This window comes from Pelodiscus sinensis, chromosome 6 (assembly GCF_049634645.1).
Source record: "Pelodiscus sinensis isolate JC-2024 chromosome 6, ASM4963464v1, whole genome shotgun sequence".
In the NCBI taxonomy this organism is placed as follows: Eukaryota; Metazoa; Chordata; order Testudines; family Trionychidae; genus Pelodiscus; species Pelodiscus sinensis.
The window spans coordinates 101,995,081-102,020,979 of NC_134716.1; the positions used below are offsets into that span (position 1 = coordinate 101,995,081).

The following is a 25,899-nucleotide window of genomic DNA, read 5'->3' on the forward strand; positions in this document are numbered from 1 at the left end:
CTTTTCAACACAAGTTGCAATTTAAAACATTGCATATCATACAGAAATACCAGCAAGATACTCTGTATAAACACATTGTAGCAACAGCATTTGTGATCTATAGACATTTTTAGGAAAAAGCTATTAAAACACATACCCTTCTGTAGATGTTTTGAGGCAAGACTGCAGAATCAGGATATGATTTTGTTATTTTATTCTGAACTCTTGCGAATTTATCATTGAACTAAAAGGAAAGGACACAAATCCCTAATATTTACACTGACCGAACAGAAGAAAACATTATTTTAATAAAATAGACATTATCTCCACAATTTTTTGCATATATTTTGTACCTTAAATTAAAACTGGCTAAGATCCCAGTTCTAGTATTCTATGATCTAATTACTCAATTTAAAACAAATTAAATTTAACAAGATTACAAGTTGCCAATGTCCCTTTAAAAATATTGGCCAAGTGCCTTGATTTTGATGGTTCAAAGAGACTGTAATGTTTGTTTGCCAACCAGCTGAGGAGTTTTCCCAACTGGGGGAGTATGTCTGGGCAAAAGAAGTCTTAGCGAGATAGCCATGTTAGTCTGTGACTTTAAACCAATGAGTAGTCCTGTGGCAGCTTAGGGTACATCTACACTGCATGCATATTGCAAAATAAGCTATTCTGGAAGAAATATTCTAAAATAGCTTATTTTGAAATAGCGTGTCTAAACTACAGGGAAGCCTCAAAATTAGTTTGAAGCAGGCTGCCTTAATGTGGACATGCTGCCTCAATTTAGAGCCCCAGGAGCCACTGGGGAGTAATTGCTTTGAATGGCTCTGGGGTGTCCACACTACTACTATTTCAAAATAGCTAGTTTGGAATAGGCATTATTTTTCATAGAATGAGGTTTACAGACGTCGGAATAAGCTATTATTTTGAATTTATTTTGAAATAACGGAATTGCTATGTAGACGCTTGCATTGTTATTTTGGAATAAAGGCCATTATTCCAAAATATTGCTACTGTGTAGATGCACCCTTAAAGACTAACAAATATATGAAATCATGTGCTTTTGTGGGTAAGACCCACTTCATTAGATGAGTATTTTTGCTATTCTCTAACCATTGGTCTACATTAAGAGATAAGTTCGAATTAAGATTCATAACTTCAGCTATGTTAATTACATAACTTAAGTTGAAGTATCTTAAGTCAAATTTTGGAGCAATCCACACTATGGGAGAAAGGAGCACACTCCCTTCAACTTCCAAAGTTTCAGAGGGTAGCCATGTTAGTCCTGAAGTACCTTGGGGTATGTCTATACTACAAAGTTAATTCGAACTAACGGAGGTTAGTTCGAATTAACTTTGATAGGTGCTACACTAGCGCTCCCCTAGTTCGAACTTAATTCGAACTAGCGGAGCGCTTAGTTCGAACTAGGTAAACCTCATTGTACGAGGACTAAGCCTAGTTCGAACTTACTAGTTCGAATTAAGGAGTGTGTAGCCCCTTAATTCGAACTAGTGGGAGGCTAGCCCTCCCCAGCTTTCCCTGGTGGCCCCTCTGGCCAACACCAGGGAAACTCATATGCTCCCCTCCCGGCCCCGGAGCCCTTAAAAGGGCACGGGCTGGCTACGGTGCCCTTACCAGGTGCAAACCTGCCAGCACCCAGCTAGCAGACCCTGCACCTGGCACGGCTCAAGCCAGCCACCAGATGCCCCCCAGCCCTCCCCCTCTTCCCGGGACCAGGCTGGCAGCTCCCGGGAGCTTGCCCGGGACCGCAAGAGGCGGGCACCCGCCTGGGCTAGTGCGGACATCGGGGACCTCGTCCACGACCTCCGCACTAGGCACAGGACAGTGGCCGTCTAGGGCAGGAGAGCTTCCAGCTTGGCCACCCAGGAACAGGTGTGCATGAAAATCAAGGGGGTCCACTGAGACCCCCGACCCTGAGCCCCGAGCTTACAATGGCCGTAGTGGGTCAGACCAAAGGTCCATCTAGCCCAGTAGCCTGTCTGCTGACAGCGGCCAACCCTAGGGACCCTGGAGGGGGTGGACCGAAGACAGTGACCGAGCCATTTGTCTCGTGCCATTCCTCTCCAGCCTTCCACAAACTTTGGGCAGGGACACCACTCCTATCCCCTGGCTAATACCACTCCATGGACCCAACCTCCTTGACTTTATCTCACTTCTCTTTAAACTCTGTTCTAGTTGTAGCCTTCACAGCCTCCTGCAGCAAGGAGTTCCACAGGTTGACTCTTTGCTTTGTGAAGAAGAACTTTCTGTTACTAGTTTGAAGCCTGCTACCCATTCCTTTCCTTTGGTGTCCTCTAGTCCTTCTATTATGGGAACTAATGAACTTTTCTTTATGCACCCTCTCCACGCCACTAATGCTTTTGTAGACCTCTATCCTATCCCCCCTCAGTCTCCTCTTTTCTAAACTGAAAAGTCCCAGTCTCTTTAGCCTCTCTTCATATGGGACCTGTTCCAAACCTCTGATCATTTTAGTTGCCCTCCCCTCTCCCACCTCCTTTTCCCAGTCTCCCCGAGTTTTGTTCAATAAAGAGAGTTTCTATTTTTGACCACATGTTTTCTTTATTTTGTACATTAGGAAGGGGGGCTAGGGAAGGGTAAGTGGAAGGAGGTGAGGGAGGAATGGGGTACGAGCCCCCGATGGGGAGGACTGGGCTGGCTCTGTGGACTTCTGGGGGTGGAAGCTCTCCTGCAGCCCCCCAATTGCACCCTCTCTCCAGATGGCAGCCTGCAGCAAGTGCAGCCGGACTGATGGCCGAGTGCTGTGATGTGCCCAGTGTGGGCACTCAGGGCACTCCAAGCCAGGACTGCTTTGCAAGCGGGGCACCCCTGAGAACTGTCTGTCTGGGGTGGGAGTCGGGTCCCTTTAAGCACAGCCCTCAGCTAGCCTGAGGCAGCAGCTCCACGCTCTAAGTACTCATCTGATGCACTGCCGGCACTGCTTCTGGCCATCCTTAACCCCGGTTCAGGGTCCACTTAATGTGGACATGCTAGTTCGAATTAGCAAAACGCTAATTTGAACTAGTTTTTTAGTCTGGATGCGTTAGTTTGAATTAGCTTAGTTTGAATTAACTAATTCGAGCTAAGTTAGTTCGAATTAGCGCTGTAGTGTAGACATACCCCAGGAGGGTGCAGGGGTAAGGGAAGGTTCAGGTGCCAGTGGATTCTGGGGGTGAAGCAGAAGGGCAGACACCTACATGGGAGGGACCAGCACCAGAGGAGAGAGGCGAGGGGGGTGTTAGACGAGGGGATGAGGAGGGGTAGCTCACATGATCAGAATGGGGCTACTGGAGGAGTGGGCACAGGGGGGAGAGAAGGGCTGGTGGAGGGGGGCAGGTCTCAGGAAGTCTGAGGGCAGTGAGAAGGGCAGGAGTCAGAACAGCAGAGGAGGGTGAGGGGTTGGGGGGCAGCAGGCAACAGGGGAGTTGATGGAACAAGGAGAGGAGACATGGCAGCAGCGTGGAAAGGTAGATATTTTATTAATGACTTGGGTGCCACAATGGCACATCCAAACAAGCCACATGAATTCAGTACTGGTGCACAACACAAAATTAATTCGCTCATGAGAGGAAACTCTCAGAGGGAACACTTCCCACCCCCAGCCTCTCCACCCCCGCATTAATGTCACACACATTGGGTTAATGCAATTGCAGGATAGTTGCATGGGGGGGATTGGGGGGCGCCAAACTAATCCCTATTGGTAGGAGGATGGTGGGAAAAGTCCTTGGGGGGGCGGGTCACATAACACTTTTTACTTTTGGTCATTTGCCCATCTTGCCTGGAGAGGGTTACCTCCAGAGGCGTGGCTAATGGGTGGCAGGGGCATGGTTAACAGGGGTCAGGGCAGGGGTGTGGCTAATGGGGGGGGTCAAAGTACATTTAAAAAAAAATTTGGGTACACACCCTAATGAAATGTGCTGCACACGCCTATGCGTGTAAACATGGCCAAAGGTATCACAGGACTACTTGGGCAAAAGAAGACATTGCATACTCTTAACTAAACTAGTTCCATGTTTGGGTCATGACCTGAGGCAAGCTCATCCTAATCAGATGTTCATGCCCCATTTATTTTTTAACATTTAGCAAATTTGAAGTCTTTGCTAGTTTTTCAATGGCAGTGGAGTGACTTTAAAACCTCAGAAAAAAACAACAAATGGTCTGGTAGCACTTTATAGACTAACAAAACATGTAGATGGTATCATGAGCTTTTGTGGGCACAGCCCACTTCTTCAGATGACCGGAGTTATGAGTAGGGGATATGAAAACTCAAAATAAATAGGAGAGAGGATGGGGAAGAAGGACAGGAGGTGTGAGACACAGCATCATTAAGTATCTGGAGAATGGGTACTTAAACCTAAGAAGATCAAAGTAAATAGATGCTAAGACAGGAAGGATACCACTCATAGAGCTGTTAGCACCTTCAGTGGTTATGAAGTAGGTAGTGTCCTAGACAGCCCATATCACGACTGAGTCTATTAGCATGTGAAGTGAATTTCTGGATGAAGTGAGATTCTAATCCTTCCCTATGTATTTGGCTTGTGGAGCTGGCCGGTGACAAGACCGCCACCTGCAGGTCTGTTAAAGTATGGTTAGGTAAGCAGAAATGTTTGCCAACTGGCTTTTGTGTGTTTCCTTTACGTATATCCGATTTGTGTCCATTGATTCTTTCCCGCAGAGATCGTCCAGTTTGTCCAATATATATAGAAGTGGGGCACTGTTGGCATTTGATGGCATAGATCAAATTACTAGATGTGCTGTCAAATGACCCTTTGATTTTGTGGCTTATGTTGTTTGCTCCAGTGATGAATTCATCAGTGTAGATATGTGGGCAGAGCTGGCATCTTTGGGGGGTTGTCTGTAAGCAAGAATAGGTTTTTCTCCTAAGGCCTCTGAGAGTGAGGGATCATTTTCCAAGATGGGTTGTAGATTGTGTATAATGATTTGGAGCAGTCTGAGTTGTGGACTGTAGGTAATGACAAGAGGAGTTCTGTTATTTTCTCTTTTTGTCCTGAAGTAGTTCATATCTGGGTATTTTTTTGGCTCTGTCAATTTGTTTTTTCACTTCCCCAGGTGAGTATTTCAGTTTTAGGAATTCTCTGTAAAGATCCTGTAGGTGATTGTCTCTGTTTGTGGGGTCGGAGTAAATCCAGTTGTATCGTAGGGCTTGGCTGTATACAATTGACTGAAAAAATATGTCTGGGATGGAAGCATGAAGGTAAGTGTAGCGGTCGGTGGGTTTTCGATATAGGGTGGTGGAAATTTGTCCATTATTTAACTGTACTGTAGTGTCCAGGAAGTGGATTTCCCTTGTGGACTGGTCCAGGCTGAGGTTGATAGTAGGGTGGAAGTTGTTGAAATCCTTGTGGAATTCTTTGAGAGTGTCTTTTCCATGGGTCCATATGATGATGTCATCTATGTAGCGTAAGTAAAGTTGAGGTATTAGGAGGCGAGAGCTGAGGAAACGTTGTTCAAGGTCAGCCATAAAGATGTTGGCATATCGTGGTGCCATGTGGGTGCCCATGGCTGTGCCGCTGATTTGGAGATAGAAATTGTTTCTGAATTGGAAGTAGTGGGTGAGAACAAAGTTGCAGAGCTCTGTAATCAGGGGTGCCATCCCAGACACATTTTTCAGTCGATACCCAGACCCATTCTCTAGATACTTAATGATGCTCTGTCTCACATGACCCTTCCTTTCCCCCCTCCTTTCCCTCTCCTATTTATTTTGGGTTTTCATATCTCCTACTCATAACTCCAGTCATCTGAAGAAGTGAACTGTGCCCATGAAAGCTCATGATACCATCTACATGTTTTGTTAGTCTATAAAGTGCTACCAGACCATTTGTTGTTTTTTTCTGTAACAGACTAACTCGGCTATCCCCTGAAGCTTTAAAACCTCAGCTATTAAATAAAGCTCCAGTCTTCAAACTTATAGGCTGTGTCTAGACTGGCAATATTTTGCGCAAATACTTTTAATGGAAAAGTTTTTCCGTTAAAAGTATTTGCGCAAGAGAATGTCTACACTGGCAGGGATGCTTTTGCGCAAAAGATGTCTTTTGCGCAAAAGCATCTGTGCCAGTGTAGACGCTCTCTTGCGCAAGAAAGCTTCGATGGCCATTTTAGCCATCGGGCTTTCTTGTGCAAGAAATTAACTTGCCTGTCTACACTGGCCCTCTTGCGCAAGAATACCTGAGCAGGAGCATTGGAGTATTTGCTCAAGAAGCGCTGATTTTGTACAGTAGAAAGTCAGTGTTCTTGCGCAAATACTCATGGCCAGTGTAGATAGGTGGCAAGTTTTTGCGCAAAAGCAAGTGCTTTTGCGCAAAATCTTGCCAGTCTAGACGCACCCATAGTATCTCTTCAAAGCTCCACTAAAATCAGTGGGCATCTGCAGATTCATTGATGGATTAAGGCTTCAACCTCTCATTTTCAACTAAAGATATATTCCAAACAATACAGGAACAATACAAATTTGAAAAAACAAACAAAAACCAAAATCATTTTTTCTTCATCTCTCTAGGTGCTCAAAAACATATAGGGCAAAATTTTCAAAAAGAGGACATAATACGGTGTGCTGGAAACAACTCTACCCTTCTCAAAAACAAAGTGATAGTTTATATTATCCTTAAAACACAGTCACATCCCCCAGTTGTAAATGGTAGTTAGCTACATGTGTATATGGAAGAGAGAACGGAATTCAACATCTGGCCAGCTCTGAAGGTTTATCCTCAGCTCAGGTGAAGCTCATAGAGCTATGAGTACTTACACCAGTTATGAAGCTGCCTTTTGTAATGATTCAAATCTATCCAAAGTGCAAGTCTATTTGGTCTTTAAACTTTAAGCTTATGAAACCTAGTAATGTATACCTCTAGCTGCAGTTTGATTATCTCGTTCTGTTTTTCTTTATCTAGAGTTCTCAGCTGTCTGGTTAAGTCTAATATTGTCAATTCTTTTTTCTCTAGTTCTTCTTTATGTTCTTCTTCTTTTAGTTCAACTAATAATAAAATAATAGTATGAAATTATAATTATCAAGAAACTTTATCTTATTAACTGAATAGATTTCAAAACCAGCAGAAGCTGTAATGTGACAAATTCATAAACCAACTAAAACCAAAATTGAAGCAAAGTGAAGCACTAAAAATTTAAAAATATATTGTTATTTGCTTGGGATGAAAAAATGATTATTTTAAATATCTAAAGGTTCCGGTGTTCCCTCTAAGCTGTGGCAGCACAGCTTCACGGGTGATTAATCAGCCCTGCCCAGTCAGAGGTTCGGGGCTCCCTGCAAGGAGCTGACTGACTGGGCAAGTGTGATGAATCACCTATGAAGCTGTGCTGCCACCCAGCTTAGAGGGAACACTGAATGGCGCTCCACAAAACTGACTATTTGAAAGTCAGTATCATGATTTTGGCTGTACATTGTTGTTCCAGGCTCATAATCAGAGATGCAATCTGGTCACCACATTGAAAGCCATTGCAAGAAACATGCTGACAACATCAAAGCAAGCACCGATTGCCTTGGTTATGAATGCTGAAGTCACAGAGGTTTTTTTTAACTTCAAACCTAACCTCAATGATTTCTTAGTCTTTTTTCTTGGCAGTCTGGTTCACAAATTGTCAGTCCAGATCAGTACTGCTCGTGCAGAACATGTTGCTGCAGAAACTCTGAGAGAGGAAGACACAGTCCCAAATGTGTGGTGTCATGAAACGGCCCCATCCACTTTGGGAAAAGAAACAAATTCTGCTTTGCTACAGTTTGTATTATAGATTTTTTTGGCACACCTGCACAATCTCATACACTTCACTGGTGTTTCCCATTCAGCCTTAATTACTTTCCTCAAAAATATTAAAGGGAATGTGTGTTGTTCAGATTTTGAACTGGTTGGAAAATGCCTTCTTGTAATTTCTATAAAGTCTTCTTCTTCCTCCTTAGGATTGTTTTGGGCTCATAATTGTTCCTGAGCTCATCACAAAATGACAATGAAAATGAATTAAATGATGATAAAGACGTCCAGATGCTTAAATGATTTTTTTCCTTATATTATTCTTTTTCTTTCCATGTATGAAAACTTTGAGCAGAATTTCTATTTATGGTTCCTTCTGGTGAGGAGTCGGTGGAACTGCTATCTCAAGAAGAAAAGGTCAGTTTTCTTCCAAGTTTCTGAAGCAATTTCTTGAATCTTTCTCCTTTTATAATTTGACTTCTTTAGGGAGATGGGGATTGGGGACCTGAGAAACATGAAGAGTCTTGGGAACCTCTTCTTTTACCAAACATCTATCTTTGCCCTTTGAGAGTGGTTAGAAAGCCTGTAAAGAGGCACTGCAACCACTGCCTGGGGCTCACAACTTCACAGTTTCTGAGGTAAAGATGCTTTTTTGAGCCAAATCCCAAAACTCCATTGCCCAAGACGGAATTTCTTCTTGAAGGGGAGACTGAGTACCTTCTTCTCAGCTTCATGCAGAATTCCTGACTTCCCAGGGGCTAAGAGGAGACTGAACTGCCCAACGAGCCTGAGGGGGAGTAAAACCTGAGCCATGGGATGGTATAGACCCAAAATAATCTCTCTGGCTGCTCCTTGCTCTGTCTGTCATGGAATCAGCCAATCAGATTATAGTTTCCAATGTCGGGCCACAGTCCTTCGATGTAGCTGCTTCTGGAAACTGAAGTGCTCTCTATTTTGCTACTGTCCATTGAGATATGTGTGGCATTTGACTATCAAGCACCTGATTGGTGCGGAACTCCTGGGGAACTGAGTCTGGGGTTGGTGTGAGGTGGACAAAGTGAAACCTTTCTGAGATGATGAGATGGCTCGGTTGCACAAGGCATAATCCTCTGCTTCTGTGCCCTCTGGCAGGGACACAGCTCAGGAGAAACACAGTGTTTGGTCTCACTCCACCATCCTCCCGCCCTATTACCTGAACAGTCAAGACAAGGGAAGGCACTGTGCTAATTCCAGGCAGGAGACAACCCAACACCTTCAGGGTTTTTTTAAATTCTCTCTCTTGCAGCAAGTGAGGGATTCCCCACCCTCGCTACAGGAGACAAAACAACATGGAAGGGTTCCTCTCTGGAATGTGAGTGGGGGAGCTAATCCCTTCTCCCCAGTTCAATCATCTTTGATTCTGCACTCTCCAGCTACAGAAAGGTGATGAACCGCACTAAGGAGCTGAGAATCTTGCCTTGATGTAAGCGGGGGAATGGTCCCGCTGTTACCCTGGGACGCAGTAACGATTAATTTAGAATTTAATATTGGACACGCCCTGACTTATATTAGAGATAGTAAATGTCCCAAGTCCCAGAAGACAGGATCGCCTGAGGCCGATTGCTCGTGGCCGTATCTGTCACCGGCGCGTGGTTTTCTAAACAAAAGAAACTTCGAGTCTTAATTGGGGCCAAACCATATATTGTAAGGTTAAAATACAGAACAATTGTAAATTTAAAATAGAGAACAGCATGTAACAGCAATTTAATACCCAAATCCCAGGAAATAAAGCAGACAGTGAAGACCCCTAGGCACAATAGGGTTATACTTTACATACACTCTAGTTGCCTAAGGCAGAGGAGGTGCTCACGACCTCAATGCCGTAGCTAATTGGAAGCCGTGGCAGAGGAACTGTGAGGAGATCCCACGATGTCACAGGATCTGGCCTTCTAGTCGGGCAGCGGGTGAGGAATGGACTATGGATCAAAGGCCTTCTGCTCCTTGATGGTGGCCCAATGGGATGTAGCCGGTAATCCCCGGGAATTCTCCACAGGTAATAGGCAAACCCAAAATACCCACCACACTCACACCAACCTTACACCGTCCAGGCTCACGCTATCACTCTCTCTCTCTCTCACTCATTCACCCTACCATTCATACTACAACAGAGGGACATACACAGAACCGCACGTACTGGAACCCAGGTAGGAAAAAAAAAAGGGAACCCCAACTGCCACTGAACTGGGGTATTTTTAGCTCTCTCCAGTGGGAAGAGTCCAAAGGTGCTGAGTGCACTCTTTTGCGGGTGGGGTGCATAACATTCTGAACCGTGTGCAGCTATTTGGTACAGAGTGCAAAGAATTAGAATGGGGTGCAGAGCACTAGTATCATGTGCAACTAGGGAAAAGGCGGGAACCCCCCCTTATGGCAGGCTTCCTTAGTTCGAATTAGCATTAATAGTTCCATTCACTGCCTTAGTCGGGTCAGGACAGCACTCATAGCACTACACCTTCCCATCCGCACAATCAATAAACATATAACATACAAACTGAGGTAACACCGCTATTGTGGGGAACTTTCCTGGCTTCTATACCATCCCGGTGAAATGGACCTGTGAAAGGATCTGAGTCCCCGCTCCCACTTCCTTTACCTCATGGCTTCCCTGATCCTGAGGGCTCCCCCTCCACTCTCCTGAGTAGCAGAGTCCTTGAAACCCCAACAAGGCTGGGCCCAGGTTTCCTGGGGCTTAATCCCCGACATTGTAGTCACTAGGGGCAGGAGTTAGGGTGTCCCCACTTCGAGGTGCTCTCTTCACACTACATGCTTTCTTGGCCCAGTGATCATTTCATAAGGTTCTAAGCAAATACAATTTATTAAACATCAACTGATTAAAGAGAAAATAATAAGAAAAAATGAGAATGGTTAAATGAGAACACACAGTCCTGCTCTGCAGCATGGGGACATCAAAACAGCAGTCTGCAGAGTGTAAGGACGGTTCTCAGTCTCTTCCTTATAGGCCCCTTAGAGGCCCTGCATGTGCTGCAGGTGGGCTACAGGCTGGACACGCTTGCTCTGGCAGTGACCACACAGCCTCAAGCTCTAAGTGGCCAGACCCCTCTCCCAGTCTGGCCTGGTGGGCCTCTTGGCTGGTGATATCTCCCTGCCCAGAGCCTCTCCCCGCACTTTGTTGGTCCCAGCTGCTCATGACACCCAGCTGCAGGCTGTGCTGCTTTGCCAGTCTCCAGCTCCTTGTGTTGCTTCTCTGTCCCTTTTGGCTCTCTGAACACTGCCAGTCTGCTGCTCAACACAGGGTCTGCGCTCCTTGGACTGTGTGTGCCTGGCTCTGTTGCTGCAAAACTGCCCCTCAGCACAGGGTCTGGGCTCCTTGGGCTGTCTGTTCCTGGCTCTGTTGTTGCAGGATTTATTCTCCACACAGCTTGCACTCCTCTTAGCTGTCTCTCAGCTCTCTGCGTGCTCAGAGAGACCCAGAACAATCCCAGCTCACAGGGAGGACGGGGCCTGGCCTCTTGCTTTCCTCACTGGCCAGTCCAACCTGTCAATCAGGCCGAGCTGGAGTGTTGGCTGCTTTCCATTGTCTCTGGGGTCTGTCAGTCTCAGGGCCCTGATTTCTCATGGACCCTTCCCCTTTTGATACTGGGAGCCCGCGAACCAAAAACTCCCACAGAGTTTTAGTAAGGGGCTAACAGTCCCCTTACATTGAGAAAGAATAAGTGTTACCATTGCTATTTACAGAATTCAATATTCTACAAGCAATATATTTCAAATTAAATAAATATAATATGATAAGTGGAACTCATCTTTATCCCTTATTGTAGGCAGGAATATCTTTTCAGTGGGCTTTAGACCTCTTTAGAATCTTTGCTTTTTAATTACCTACAAAAAGGTCTCACATATGTGTAAAACATGTTACCTATTATTTTCTTGAACAATATGAAACAGTAAAAAAAGTACAGTAGATATTTGTATTTGGATGTGTCATATTCCAGCATCATTAAAACTTAGTGCGGCATTCGGAAAACTTACATTTTCTGCTCATGTCACCATGAACCTTTGTTAAGTCCAGCTTGTATTCTTCCTCTTTGTTTTTAATTTCTGCCACAAGTTTGTCAATTTGATTCTTATATTCCTGTGAATTTAAACATGTGAGTATTTGAATTTAAAGTTAAGTGCTTTTAAAGGAAAGTACTTTGCTGGATTGAGCTAGAGTTCTCAACATTTTACAGGATCTACCCTGGGTCTTCAAAACATCACCTCTTATCTGTGCTGCTCTGACTTGTAAACAGCTGCTCATATGATTTTATGTTCAAGATCAGCTTCGGAAGAAGAGCAATGAGAAGATAAATGAGAAGAAGAAGAATCCAGTTCAGCCACAGCCCTTACTGGAATGATTCATCATTCCAAAGCCAGACGGGACCACTGTGATCACCTAGTCTGACCTGCTATATAACAGAGGCTACAGAATTTACCTAAAGTTCAATACCATGCTCCCAAGAACACCAAGAATTGTAAACCATTGCTTGAGAGTCTCCACTAAAGGCAAAGATATGCCCTATTGCTTTGAATGATGAATGTCCATTATGTCTCACCTGTTCATTAGCATTTAATTTCGATTCCAGGAGTTGAATATTATTCTTTAACCTTTCATTTTCATCTGTATAAATTAAATATTGTATCAGATAACATTTCTGGTGATATTTCATTTTTTCTAATATCAAAATAAAGAAATATTTTTGTATTTATTTTTATTTTCCATCTAACTTTTAGAATAAAACTTATTTACATTTTTTGGATACCTTCATAACACTCTTGGATTAGATCTTTATGGTTTCTAATGCATTTTAAAACTTTTTAAATAACATAATTATTGTTTATTTATCATGTTTATCTCACTCTTATTAATTTGGAAGAACTTTAGCCTTATGATAACTAATAGTTGATCAGAATTTTAGATGCTAAACCTTTGCCTCAAAGACTAAGTCTTTGCAGATGTTTGTATAACAATTAGCACAATGGGACTCCAGTACTGATTGCAGCCTATGGGATGCTGCTATTATAGATAATAAATCACATACAAATTAACTGTTAAAAGAGCATTTTTAATATTGCAAAGTAGTTTTAAAAATTGAGGAAATGCCAGAATTAAGGTTGTCCATGTAATCTTAATTTTGTCCCTCTATTTAATTTACAGACATTGATTACATGATCTCATACTATTTTTGTGTGATTTAGTACCTAGAATGGATTGTGCTGAGTGAACTGAAGCACTTACCAATGTTTCTTTTTACCCTGATTATTCAATGTGTATTCAATTTATTCTTTATTAAACTTCATCCAAATCCTGCAGCGAGTACAGAATTACTAACTTCCTCACAGTCTTCCACCACAGAGCTTTACAAAAATTAATGAATTTATCATCACAACTCCCCTATGAGGTAGAAAAATATTTTTATCTCAGGTTTACAGATGAGCAACTAAGCTACAGAGAGTGCCTACTAATTCTGGGTGCCTTGAGACTTCTAGGACCTGATTTTTCAGAGGTGCTGAGCATCTGTAGTTCCCTGAAGTTCAGCTGCATTCATGAGTAAAGCAAAGATTTTGTCATGAATATTTTTAGTAAAAGTCACGGACAGGTCATAGGCAATAAAGTTCACAAAGTACATGACCTATCTGTGACTTTTACTAAAAATATCACTGACAGAATGGGGAGCTGCTAAATCCCCATATTCCTGGTGATGGTGGGACAGCTCCAGGCTCCCCTCTCAGGCTATGTCTAGACTGCAAGCCTCTTTCGAAAAAGAGCGTCTGGACTGCAACCAGTACTTTCGAAAAACCAAGTCGCTTTTTTGAAAGAGAGCACCCAGGCAGTCTGGATGGTCTCTTTCAAAAAAGCCCTGTTTGCATTACATAGCGCCTTTTTTCGAAAGAGCACTTTCGAAAAAAGGCGTTATTCCTCATGAAATGAGGAGTACCGCTGTTGAAAGAAAAGCCACATTCTTTCGATTTAATTTCGAAAGAACGTGGCTGTAGTCTAGATGCAGGTGAAGTTTTTTTTGAAAAAAGGCTACTTTTTTCTAAAAAAAACCTGCAGTCTAGACACAGCCTCACCGATGGACACTTCGAGCTGTGGGATCTCCTCAGTGCTGGTGGTCCTGAGCTTCCTGCAACAGCCCCCCCCCCTACAGCAGCAGCCCCTGCTGCTGCCCATAGCACCAAAGAGCTTCAGAATTCCTTGCTACCCATAGTGACGGGGAGCTGCAGGGTCTCCCCCCACCACATTTTGGACAGGTCCCCCAGTGCCCACAGTGGCTCAGATTTTGGTGGCGTCTCCACTGTCCTGGGCAGCAAAGAACTATGGGGTATCCCTAATACACATGGTGGCTAGGAGTTCTGGAAGTCCCCTACCACTCAATGCAGTGGCACTCCACGGCTTCTGGCTGCTGTGGGCAACAGGGGCACTCTGCTGTTCCTAGCCACTGTGGGCTGAAGTCATGGAGGTCTCTGGAATTCACAGATTCCAGGAATTCTGTGATCTCTGTGACAAAACTGTAGCCTTAATCATGAATGCTCAGAATTTCTGAAAACCAGACTCTGTATGTTTCAGGCTGGGTATGCAGTAAATGAGGAACACACAATAAATGGATACCTGTGGAAACAGAAAGAAAAGGAAGTTGCAACCCAGTTTTATGACATTGCCTTTGACATAGCACAAAATGAGTAGTATAAAGAAATGGTTGAAGCATTTCACCCTGAATATATTTCTTCTGACAGATGTGAAATCAAGTCTGCTACTGTATGCTGCAAGTGAAAAACTAGAAGAAAAGCAAATGGAGAACTAAAAGAATCAACATCAACATTAATGTAGGAAGTTTGGTCAAACATGAGAAATGGTACCCTAAGTAAATCTAAAATGAAACCTGAAGAATATTGTGTCCAAATTGCAGAGAAAACCATCCAAAATGTAAACAAAAGTATGACATGAAGCTCTTTGTCATTTGCTCAGACAACAAAAATAAAATTAAAAGGAGGGAACCTCCCAGATGCAACTGTCCTAAACTTTTGAAGTATGAGTGTTCAGCACAATATTTAAAGCTTCTTGAGAAAGAAGTAACACCTAATACAAACCTAAAGCATATTGCAGAAGTTCAGAAATTTGGCAACCATCATCAACTTTGTGGGCGAGTAGCTGGTTGAAAAAGGAAGATTAATATCAAGTTTCCCAATAACAGTTGGTGGAACTTTCAGTAATACAGCGTCTATACACATGCACCCAACTACTGTACATCTGTTGACATTTCTATCAAACTGAAGAGGTTTCTGATCAAAATATAGTACATATTCTGAAGAATAAAAGATTCTACAAAGAAGGAATAAAAAAACCAATTGAAGATTTTGGAGAGAGTTGACTGATTAGAGGTCAACGACACTACTACCACAGTCTCTGGAAATCTGACTTCATTTCATTAATAATGAAGAATGGGAACCACACAAAGGTAAGCTGAAAAATTCAGTAGGTTTTTTTAGGCTGGGGAAATTACAACAATTCAGATTGTCTATGTCTTGCATTGTTGGATTTATGAACAAACTATTATTAAAAACCTAATATAGGCAGATGGTTTTCATGGTGATTCAATAGGCAAGAGAGGTCACAAACTGACTCTTCATACAGACATGTTGTATATTTTTCCAGAAATTCTAGATCCTATAATCACCTGATTCATAATCAATTCTGTAATCTTTGAAGTCTACTTTATTAGTTCAAGCCTTATAATAGATATTCTCACTGGATTTAATAGTTCATTATGTTATCGTGCCCTATTAGTGCAGTATTTTGTAAAACTTGTTGAATCAATCCCTTTTGATAGAATTAGTGAACACTTGCCAAGTTGGAAGGACTTCTAAACTTTATTTGGCAACTCAAACTTTATTAAAATGTCATGTCCTCCTAAGCTGTTTCATTGACTTTAGAAGTTAACATTTATTTTTATGGATAAAGACATTACAGTGACATACTGACAGTCTATTATAAAAACAATTTGATAGCTAATTAACATGCCTTTTGCTTGGGGGCAATCCTAGAACAGTAGAGAACTTTTTACATAATAGGAATCTAGCTCTAACCCTGTCTTTAATTTGACAGGAAGTCTCCTAGATAAAGGTCAAATTTCTAAGAAAGAATTTAGTGATAGCCAAAGAGGCCTTTGAAAACATAGTGTTGTCAATGAATCACAGAATATACTTGATTCTTATTTAAGGCTGATTCTCACTGATACTATTGCCACTTTACACCAATGTAAACATTCTTAAAGTGGGAATAAATTATATATACATTCTATTAAGGTCCTTTACACTGCTGGAGTTCTGTAAAGTGGCTTTAAAATAAATGGCTGTGTCTACATTGGCAAGATTTTGCTGCGGCCAACCCAGTGGCTTCCCCACCCGCGGCCCACACCACGGGCTGCGGCTTGTGACGGGGTTGCTTCACCCCGTCACAGTTTCCCCACACAAAATTCCCATTGATTTCAATAGGAATTGTGGAGAAGCAGGGCCCAATTCTGTGAAAGGCAGAGAACCTCCTTCAACATGCTGAATATTCATAGTTTCCATAAAGGCTAATATGAATTTAAATTGCTCAGTACCTGACAGGAGCAATCCTCAAAGGTTTTTAAACATGTAAATCTCATGGAATTTAGATGACTCATTGACTTGAAGGATTTGATCCTTTGCTATTAACTGATGTGTGTTGAGCAGACTCTTAGCTTGTTGTATATATTGATTTATTTTGCTTAGATTTCATCCACATAAAAAGCTGCATTATGAATTATGTATTCTAAAATCGACATATTTATTTAATTTGGATTAACATGATTCTTTTAGAAGGTAGGGGCTATTTCATCTGAATTATCTGCAAATGAATTTCCTCAGCTTTCAGTTTCATATATGTAGACACTTTTGCTGCTAAAAGTTGATACTGGAAACAAATCAATGTTATCAAACTGGAAACCAGAGACTGAGATTACAAGGTCATATGAAAACAGCGGAGTCTTTTAAAACAAATATTTCCATACAAATAGTACACAGAAAGAAACTAAGAAATTCAGTACATACCCACAATCATTTTAAATACTATGTACATGTAGCAAAGTCCATGACATTAATGTATGATGGGAAAAAATCAGATTTGTACATTTTTCTCTCACTGCATTCTAATTTTTGAGGATTGACACTGCCCCATAAATGAATTAGGCAGGATTACTTAGTCAAAAATCACACAAGGAAGATTTAAAAAATGGGTGAAAGCAATCACCATTTCTGAAGGAACAGCAGAAGTATTATCCCACAGGGTCTTTTCACTTGTCCCAGGCTGGCAGTAAGGGTACGTCTACACTGCACACTTATTTTGAAATAAGCTATTCCGCAATAGTTATTCTGAAATAGCTTATTTTGAAATAGCACATCTACCCTGCAGGGAAGCTTCAAAATTAGTCTGAGGCAGGCTTCCCTAATGCATATGTGCTATCTCGATTTTACAGCTCCAGAAGGCACCGGGGAGGAATAACTTAGAATGGTCCTGGTTAGGGTTTATTTCGAAATAGCAGAAGTGGAGCATCTACACACGCCTTATTTCGAAATAGGTGCTATTCCTCACAGAATGAGGTTTACAGATTTCAGAATAAGCCTTCCGTTATTTCAAAATTATTTCAAAATAACGGAATTGCTGTGTAGACGCTCGTTTTGTTATTTTGAAATAATGCTAATTATCTCGAAATAACAGTGCAGTGTAGATGAACCCTAATATTTTATCAGCATTATGAGAATCTCTGTATGTGTGTCTTTGAAATGAGCATTGCAGATGATATTTTAGAGATAAACAAAGTTGTAGGGTAAATATGGGGAGAGGGCGTAAAGTAGACAAAAAGAGAAAAAAAGCATGGAGGAAGTGTCCCTAAGAGTGTCAATGTCATTTAAAAATTAAAAAACATGCCGGACAATTCAAATGTGGTAACACAGAATAGATAATTTATAAGCCAGTAGCAGTTAATTAGAATTAACCAAAGTTAAAGCCTATACATGTAAAATATTGGGCAAACTGACAGAATACAAACTGAGGTGATTAGAACTGGATATCATGCTTTCATTAGTGTGAAGCCATTAAGTATGAGAGAGATGGAATTTATTCTATGGAAAATTCACCTCCCGGCACAAAACCTTAAGTACAGGCAGTCCCTGATCTGCAGGGAGACGGGGAGCAAAGCCTTGGAGCACTCCCGCAGGGGGTGCTGGTCTGCTGGTCGGGAGACGGGGAGCAAAGCCGCGGAGCACGCCCGCAGGGAGACAGCTCAAGCACACCCGGGCTGTCCCGCTGCGGGCGTGCTCCAAGGCTTTGCTCCCCGTCTCCCTGGTCTGCTGGTCAGACCAGGGAGACGGGGAGCAAAGCCTTGGAGCACGCCAGCAGTGGGACAACCGCGGCGCGCCTGGACTGTCCCGCTGCCTGCGTGCTCTGCGGCTTTGCTCCGCGTCTCCCAGGTCAGCAGACCAGGGAGACCGAGCAAAGCCGTGGAGGACTTGGGCGGTCCCGCCACCCCCGTCTCCCTGGTCTGCTGGGGGGGGAGCAGCTAGTGCCCCCCCCAGCAGACCAGGCTTTTCTTGCCTACCCCTGGGGTAGAGCAGCTGGGGACTGCCGGGTTGGTCCCGCAGCGCCGCTCCGGACCAACCCGGCAGCACCCCAGCTGCTCTGCCCCAGGCGTCCTGATTCAGCCGCTGCTGGTCAGTTTCAGCAGCGGCTGAATCAGGACGCCTGGGGCAGAGCAGCTGGGGTGCTGCTGGGTTGCTCCAGTAGTGCCGAGGAGCCGCGCTACTGGAGCAACCCAGCAGCACCCCAACTGCTCTGCCCCAGGCGTCCCCAAGTCAGCCGCTGCTGAAACTGACCAGCGGCTGACTACAGGAAGCCCGAGGCAGAGTTGCTCTGCCCCAGGCTTCCTGGAATCAGCCACTGATCAGTTTCAGCAGCAGCTGACTTGGGGACGCCTGGGTTTCTTAAGTTGAATCTGTATGTAAGTCAGAACTGGAGTCCAGATTCAGCCGCGGTTGAAACTGATCAGTTTCAGCAGCGGCTGACGCCAGTTCTGACTTACATACAGATTCAACTTAAGAACAAACCTACAGTCCCTATCTTGTATGTAACCCGGGGATTGCCTGTACCACTTAAATCCACAGGCTCAAGGAGCACTTAGCAAGCACACAGAGTTTGTGCTGGCTCTTCATATTCTATGAATAAGGAGCTCTGGCTTTATATTTAAGTTGTAAGTAGTAACATGGACAAGTGACAATTCAGGAGAAACAGAGATTTTACAGAAATCCACATAGTTTTCATATACAGTCTGCTTCTAATTATGATATGTATCAAAATAAGACTAATAATGATAAATATATTTGTAATGTAATTTCAGAATAATATCTAACAATAACTGCTACCTAGATTAGGTATTTCTGGAAGGCAGCTGCAATTTAGGAACTAAGGCCTAGACCCAGGGTGTGTCTACACTACAGAGTTTTGTCAACAAAAGTGGACTTTTGTCGACAAAACTATACCTGCGTCTACACTACCACTGAGTTCTGTCAACATAACGTCGACAGAACTCAGCAGTTTTGTCGATGCTGGTAAATCTCATTTTAAGAGGCATAACGCCTTTTGTCGACAGAGTTCTGTCGACAGAAGGTGTTATTGCATCTAGGGTTGTGTCTAGAGTACAGGGTTTTGTCGACAAAGCAGCTTGCTTTGTCGACAGAACTGAATGTAGTCTAGACGCTCTTTGTCGACAGAAGCTTTGTCGACAAAACTTCTGTCGACAAAAGCCTGTAGTATAGACGTACCCCCAGTAAATTACTAAAGCATGATTAAATGCTTTCCAGAATTGCAAAGCACTTAAAAAAGTAATTTACATTACCTTGCTTACTTGCAAAATTTCTTGTGCTGCTAAGAAATAAAAAACAAACCAAAAATGCAATGAAATGATAGGATCTATCAAGTTTGTTTCTTTTTCAATTTAATTTTGTTGTTTCTGATGAGAAGTTAGATATTGGCCTAACAAAAGGATTAAATGTAAACTAGAAATCTCCTTATTTATGCAGCAGATGTATATTTGTTCTATAATGTAAGGCAGTATACTTTACAGGATTTTGATTGTGTTTACCTCTCAGATTACACTGATTTTCAATTGTTTGTCTTAGACCCTTTATCACATTCTGGAGAGTCGCATATTCTAAACAAACAGAAAGAAATATAAAGATATTATTTTTCAATAATTTCTTCATTATTTTCATTTGAGGATCCCACTCTAAGCATTTGAACAGAAATTTTCTACACTTGATGTTTGCCTCAGTGTGATTTCTTTTTATTGAAACCTTCAGCAAAACTAATTCAGCCATTTCTCAGAACAAATTTAGGGAATAATACATTGTTTTCTGCCATGTTAAAAAATTCTCACAACTCTTTTGTGGAGCAGTTGTAGCACAGTGATAGGAAACCTCTGCCCCATGGGCTGGATCCAGCCTTCTGCTTAATTTCATCCAGCCTGTGGCAAGTCTCTGCCCTGCAGGCCTGAGGCCCTGAGCCTTCGTTCTCCACTGCTGGCTTGCAGCGATTAGGGAAGATCAGCACTCTGCCTTTCATGGGCTGTTTTCCACAGTTCACATTGGCTGGCGAGGGCAGGGTATGGAACCACCTGTTTCCCTACCCCTCCCCAGACTGCAGGGACATGCTGGCTGCAGCTGCTTTTGGAAGCAGCGGCAGCACAGAGACAGAGAGATTTAGAAGACCGGGACTTTTTAGCTTAGAAAAGAGGATACTAAGGTGGGATGTAATAGAGGTCAATAAAATCATGGCAGATATGGAGAGAGTGAATATGGAAAAGTTATTTACTTGTTTCCATAACATAAGAACTAGGGGCAACAATGACCTTAATAGGTAGCAGGTTTAAAACAAAAGGAAGTTTTTCTTCATGCAGCACACAATCAACCTGTGGAACTCCTTGTAACAGGACATTGTGAAGACCAGGACTTTAGCAGGGTTCAAAAAAGAACTACATAAATTCGTGGAGGTTATGTCCATCAATATTTATAAGCTAGGATGGGTAGGAATGGTGTTCCTAGCGTCTGTTTGTTAGAAGCTGCGAATGGGCGATAAGGGATGGATCACTTGAGGATTACCTGTTCTATTCATTCCCTCTGGGACATCTGGCACTGGCCACAGTCAGAAGATGGGATACTGGGCTAGATGGATCTTTGGTCTGACATACTATGGCTGTTCATATGTTCTTATGAATTGAATTTAAGTTTTGAGATTAAAAAGAAGGTGAAGGATTAATTTAGACATAGTTCTATAATACACATGTTTTTTGTTTTTTATTGTCCTACCTAAAGTTGGAGAAATTCAAAAAGTATTCAAGTCTGCTACTTTGTTCCAATTTTTTATCTGCTATGAATATTTCTGTGGTAGGACATCCGCTTTAGGCTATGTGTTCTTCACTCTCCTTTTGCAAAGGCAGGGAGTCTGCAGGTTATCAATCCCCTCTCCTGAGCTGGAGAAGCTCAACGGTCTGTTCCCATACCAGGGGTGCCCTCATCGGAATGGGATGTTATCTTTTTAACTCCCCCTCCTCCCAATTCTGATATGATTTGTGGGCAGAAGGCTGGGGGAAGAGCAGAGCCACTCCAACTCAAAGAAATTCCTGAAGCCTTTCCATGCTAGTGCAGGATTTATATACACAGCATTTTAAGTAAAACCACTATGAAAATACAATTTTGTATTTGTTTGGGAAACAGGCCATTTCTTATTGATAAATACTTTCAGAAACAATAACTCATTTATAAAAGCAAAAGATTACTCTGTTGTTTCAAACATTTGCAATATTAACACATGAACACAAGATGGACCTCCTGTAATATGTTAAAATATAAAATCCTCATTTGATATTGTGTACATGACCCTTTTATAAAAGTCATACTGTAGAAACTACACTCAAAAACTCCATTAAAAGACTATTAAGTTTTTAAAGAGGAGCACTCAGAAGTCAGGAAATGCTAGAATAAAGGCCATACTTTATTTTTTTGCAATCCTATGTCATTCTCTATCTTCCAACTTCTACACTGGGGTTGCTTAGGGGATAATGCATTCATCTAGGCAACATAGGGTGGTGAATTCAAGTCCCACCCACCCTGAGAGCATCTGGAGAGCCAACACAGGCTCCCGCAGGCATGGAGCTAGCTCCCATATTAGGAAAGCAGGATAAAGGACCCTAAGGAGGTGGAGTGGCCTGGAAGAGGGCTGGCTCATGGGCAGGGGTCCAACAAACCAAAACCTCATTCACTGTACAATCCTGATACATCCTTGGTGCAGAGGCCAGTCTCTGCACAGAATGAAATGGGGTTAGGTAGAAACAAATAGTAAGTAATCATGAAATCAAAGACTGTAACATAATGCATGTACATAAGGAGCTGGATTAACTCCCAGGCTAAGAGTTATTTCAGACTAAGCTATTCCGGAATAGTTATTCTGAAAGGCTACGTCTCCACTGGCATGAATTTCTGAAAATGCTTTTAACGGAAAAGTTTTCCGTTAAAAGCATTTTCGGAAAAGCGCTTCTAGATTGACAGGATGCTTTTCTGCAAAAGCACTTTTTGCGGAAAAGTGTCCGTGGCCAATCTAGACGCAGTTTTCCACAAAAAAGCCCCGATCGCCATTTTCGCGATCAGGGCTTTTTTTCGGAAAACATTACTATGCTGTCTACACTGGCCCTTTTGTGCAAAAGTCTTTCGGAAAAAGACTTTTGCCTGAACGGGAGCAGCATAGTTTTTCCAGAAAAGCACTGATGATTTTACAGGAGAGCGTCAGTGCTTTTCCGGAAATTCAAGCGGCCAATGTAGACAGCTGGCAAGTTTTTCCGCAAAATCATCTGATTTTGCGGAAAAACTTGCTAGTCTAGACACAGACAAATAGCTTATTTAAAATAGAATGTCTACACTGCAGAAAAGCCTCAAAATTAGTCCAAGGCAGGCTTCCCTAATGATTTGGAGCCCCAGGCAGAATAACTTACGGTGTGTCTAGACTACAGAGTTTTGTCGACGAAAGTGGACTTTTGTCAACAAAACTATACCTGCGTCTACACTACCGCTGAGTTCTGTCGACATAATGTCGACAGAACTCAGCAGTTTTGTCGACGCTGGTAACCCTCATTTTACGAGGCATAACGCCTTCTGTCGACAGAGTTCTGTCGACAGAAGGTGTTATTGCATCTAGGGTTGTGTCTAGACTACAGGGTTTTGTCGACAAAGCAGCTTGCTTTGTCGACAGAACTGAATGTAGTCTAGACGCTCTTTGTCGACAGAAGCTTTGTCGACAGTATCTGTCGACAAAACCCTGTAGTCTAGACCAGTGGTCCCCAACCTTTACGGGCTCCCGGGCGCCCGGGGGCGGGGCCACACACGCGCCGGGCGCCTGGGGGCGGGGCCGCACGTCCTGGGGCACGCCAGGGCCGGGGCCGCCTGAGCCCCTTGTGCCGTGGGCCCGGGGCTGGCGCCGCCGCCCGAGCTGTGTGCCTGGGGCCGGCACCGGCGCCGCACGCCCGCATGTGCCCCGGGGTTAGGGCCGCCTGAGCGCCGCGCACCAGGCGCCGGTGAGTGTCGTGCGCCTGGGGCCGGCGCCTCCAGTGTGCCGGGGGCGGGGCCAGCCCGGGTTGTCGGCGGGCGCCTACAAATGCCCCGGCGGGCGCCATGGCGCCCACGGGCACCGCGTTGGGGACCACTGGTCTAGACGTACCCTTAGAATAGCCTGGGGAAGGGCTATTTCAAAGTAGCAGAAGTGGAGAGTCTACACATGCCTTATTTTGAAACAGCAATTTCAGCTATAAATCTCTTCATAGAATGAGGTTTCAGAAGTCGGAATAAGCCGTCCATTATTTTGAAATTATTTTCAAATAATGGAAATGCTGTATAGACGCTCACATAGTTATTTCAGAGTAATGGCTGTTATTTTGAAATAACTTTGCTGTGTAGACACCCCCCCAGTGTTGCCTCCCAGTCTTCCCCTAAGCTTCCTTCATGACCAGTGTTGGCTCGAGCCATTCTTGCACCCCGGGCAACGGGTGCATGGCGCATGCGTGGCTCTACCCCGGGCATGCGGTGCATGTGCGGCCCCCCCCCCTGTAAGGGGCACCGTGCGCCTGGGGGTAGGGGCTGCACAGCACTCCTTACAGTTGCAATCAGGCGCCTCCCATAGGTTGGCACCCCAGGCAACTGCCCGGCTAGTCCTCCCCCTTAATCGGGCCCGGCCCAACCCATCTAATCCCTCCACTATCCCTCTGTTTTTCTAGTCCTTGCATTTCAGTGGCTACTTCCCCCTCCTCTTCACATTGCTTCCCATGGGGGGGTGGGGGGGAGAATCAAGAGCACAGGAGAGACAATCTTCTTATTCTCACTTCCTGGGTTTATTGCCAAGCATCCACAGAAGCCAGAAGCATCAATTGAATGAACAATAGTACCAAACTAGAATACGCTCTGTACAGAACAACTCTTCGGAAAAATTCTTGTCAAACTTTGAAGTATCTATTGAGATTTGTCTCTACTGTGAACTGAGATTTTTCAGAGGCTCAGAATTTGGCCAAATTTTGGGGGATTTTTAAAGAGATGACAAAAGATACATCTTTGACATTAAAGATGTCAAATTAAATGCCTTCCAAATTAAATGCCTGCTCTAATGTGTGAAGGAACCAAAGCATCTCACCAAAAATGTAAGATTTTTAATGTCTAAAATAATGTATTTTCCTCTCTTTATTTTGAGAAGGAGCTCAACTTTTTTTGCTGAAAATTTCTAAAAGAATTCAACCCAAGGCAGATATATAGATTTGAAAATTTCAGGACACACTATTTGACAGAGCAACTGAAACCAGGTTTTTGTAATGATTAGTGTCAGATGACCTTAACTATAGATGGCGCTCTCAACTCTACCTATAAATCACTGGTGCTCTCCCTCTATAGTTTATATCTGAAGAAAGTAGGTTTTCCTTGGATTCTAATAACAAAACATTGAGATGTGGTATATAATCTATTTTTTTGTATGAATAAACATTATTACTGAAAATAAGCCTGTAAGGACACAAGACACAGTTTAAGGAACTGAAATTGAAAGTAAGTAAAAAAGAATTACAGTAAATCATTGTTTGATTCCTGAATAAAAAGGGCAAATATGTGCTAAGTACAGAATAGTTTGTTAAACACCACTTCAGTGTTTGGCTTTAATTGAATTCATTCTCCACTAAGCAGCACTTGAAGTTTTTGCTATTAATGTTTTTAGAATTGCTATGTGTAAGGAATTAACACTACATCGATATCCCTTGTACAAAATGTAGGGAATACTGACAATACTATGATAATATTATTTGAGTGATAAATTTGGTATAAGATATGGGAGGGATTTTCAAAAGTACTCAGATTTGGCCTAACCCTCCTCCCATTGGAATCTTCTTGAGAGATTTTACATGGGCCTAAGCCCCACTACATCAACTGAGGTTGATGGATCTGTAAATGTCATTGTCCCAAGATAAAATGTTGACAGTAATGGAGGTAGGACCTTCATTAGACAGTGCCTTTGGTACTATAGGTTGAACCTCTCTAGTCCAAAACCCCCGGGACCTGACTGGTGCTGAACCAGAGAATTTGCTAGAACATGGTAGGTCAATATTGTCTAGCAGCATTATCAACACTTCCACTGTTTACTGATCTCTTAGAAGACATTTATGGGTAAATTAGAGCTAAGTAACAGCACAGAACATCAAGAGCCAGGGCTGGTGGCTGTAAACAATCTTGATGGGACTTCAGGAAACTTGGCTACACTCATGATAAATGGCCATCCACCTAACTAAAATCATTCTGGACCATGGATGTTGCCAGACCAAATAGTGCCGAACTAGAGAGATTCAACCTGTAGAACTCTCCTTTACCTGATTCATAGTAACTACAGAATATCAGAGGGCTGCTCAACTACAAATGTGATATAATAAAATAGAATATTCCTGGAAAAATGTTTACTATGTAGCTTTAAAGCTATATTAACTATTAATATAAATATTTATACAGTAAGTCTCCAAGATGCTCTGAACAAATTCACCTATGTGTGGCCAAAAAA

General features: G+C 42.9%; 1 protein-coding gene and 1 long non-coding RNA gene across 3 annotated transcripts in view; one reads left to right on the plus strand and one right to left on the minus strand.

The window, feature by feature from the left end:
* The window catches only part of CCDC152 (coiled-coil domain containing 152), a 38,481-nt gene that overhangs the window by 1,217 nt on the left and 11,365 nt on the right, over positions 1–25,899 (minus strand). For both annotated transcript variants that reach the window (XM_025179682.2, XM_006139497.3), the window contains exons 4-8: positions 19,913–19,981; positions 12,308–12,372; positions 11,745–11,847; positions 6,864–6,991; positions 137–223 (exon numbers count right to left, since the gene is read on the minus strand). In XM_025179682.2, coding sequence (XP_025035467.2) covers positions 137–223; positions 6,864–6,991; positions 11,745–11,847; positions 12,308–12,372; positions 19,913–19,981 — 452 coding nt within the window. The remainder of the gene's footprint in view (positions 1–136; positions 224–6,863; positions 6,992–11,744; positions 11,848–12,307; positions 12,373–19,912; positions 19,982–25,899) is intronic.
* Positions 13,968–25,899, plus strand: part of LOC142829959 (uncharacterized) — a 34,163-nt gene continuing 22,231 nt past the window's right edge. The window contains exon 1 of the long non-coding RNA XR_012904934.1: positions 13,968–15,211. This is a non-coding gene — a long non-coding RNA (uncharacterized LOC142829959). The remainder of the gene's footprint in view (positions 15,212–25,899) is intronic.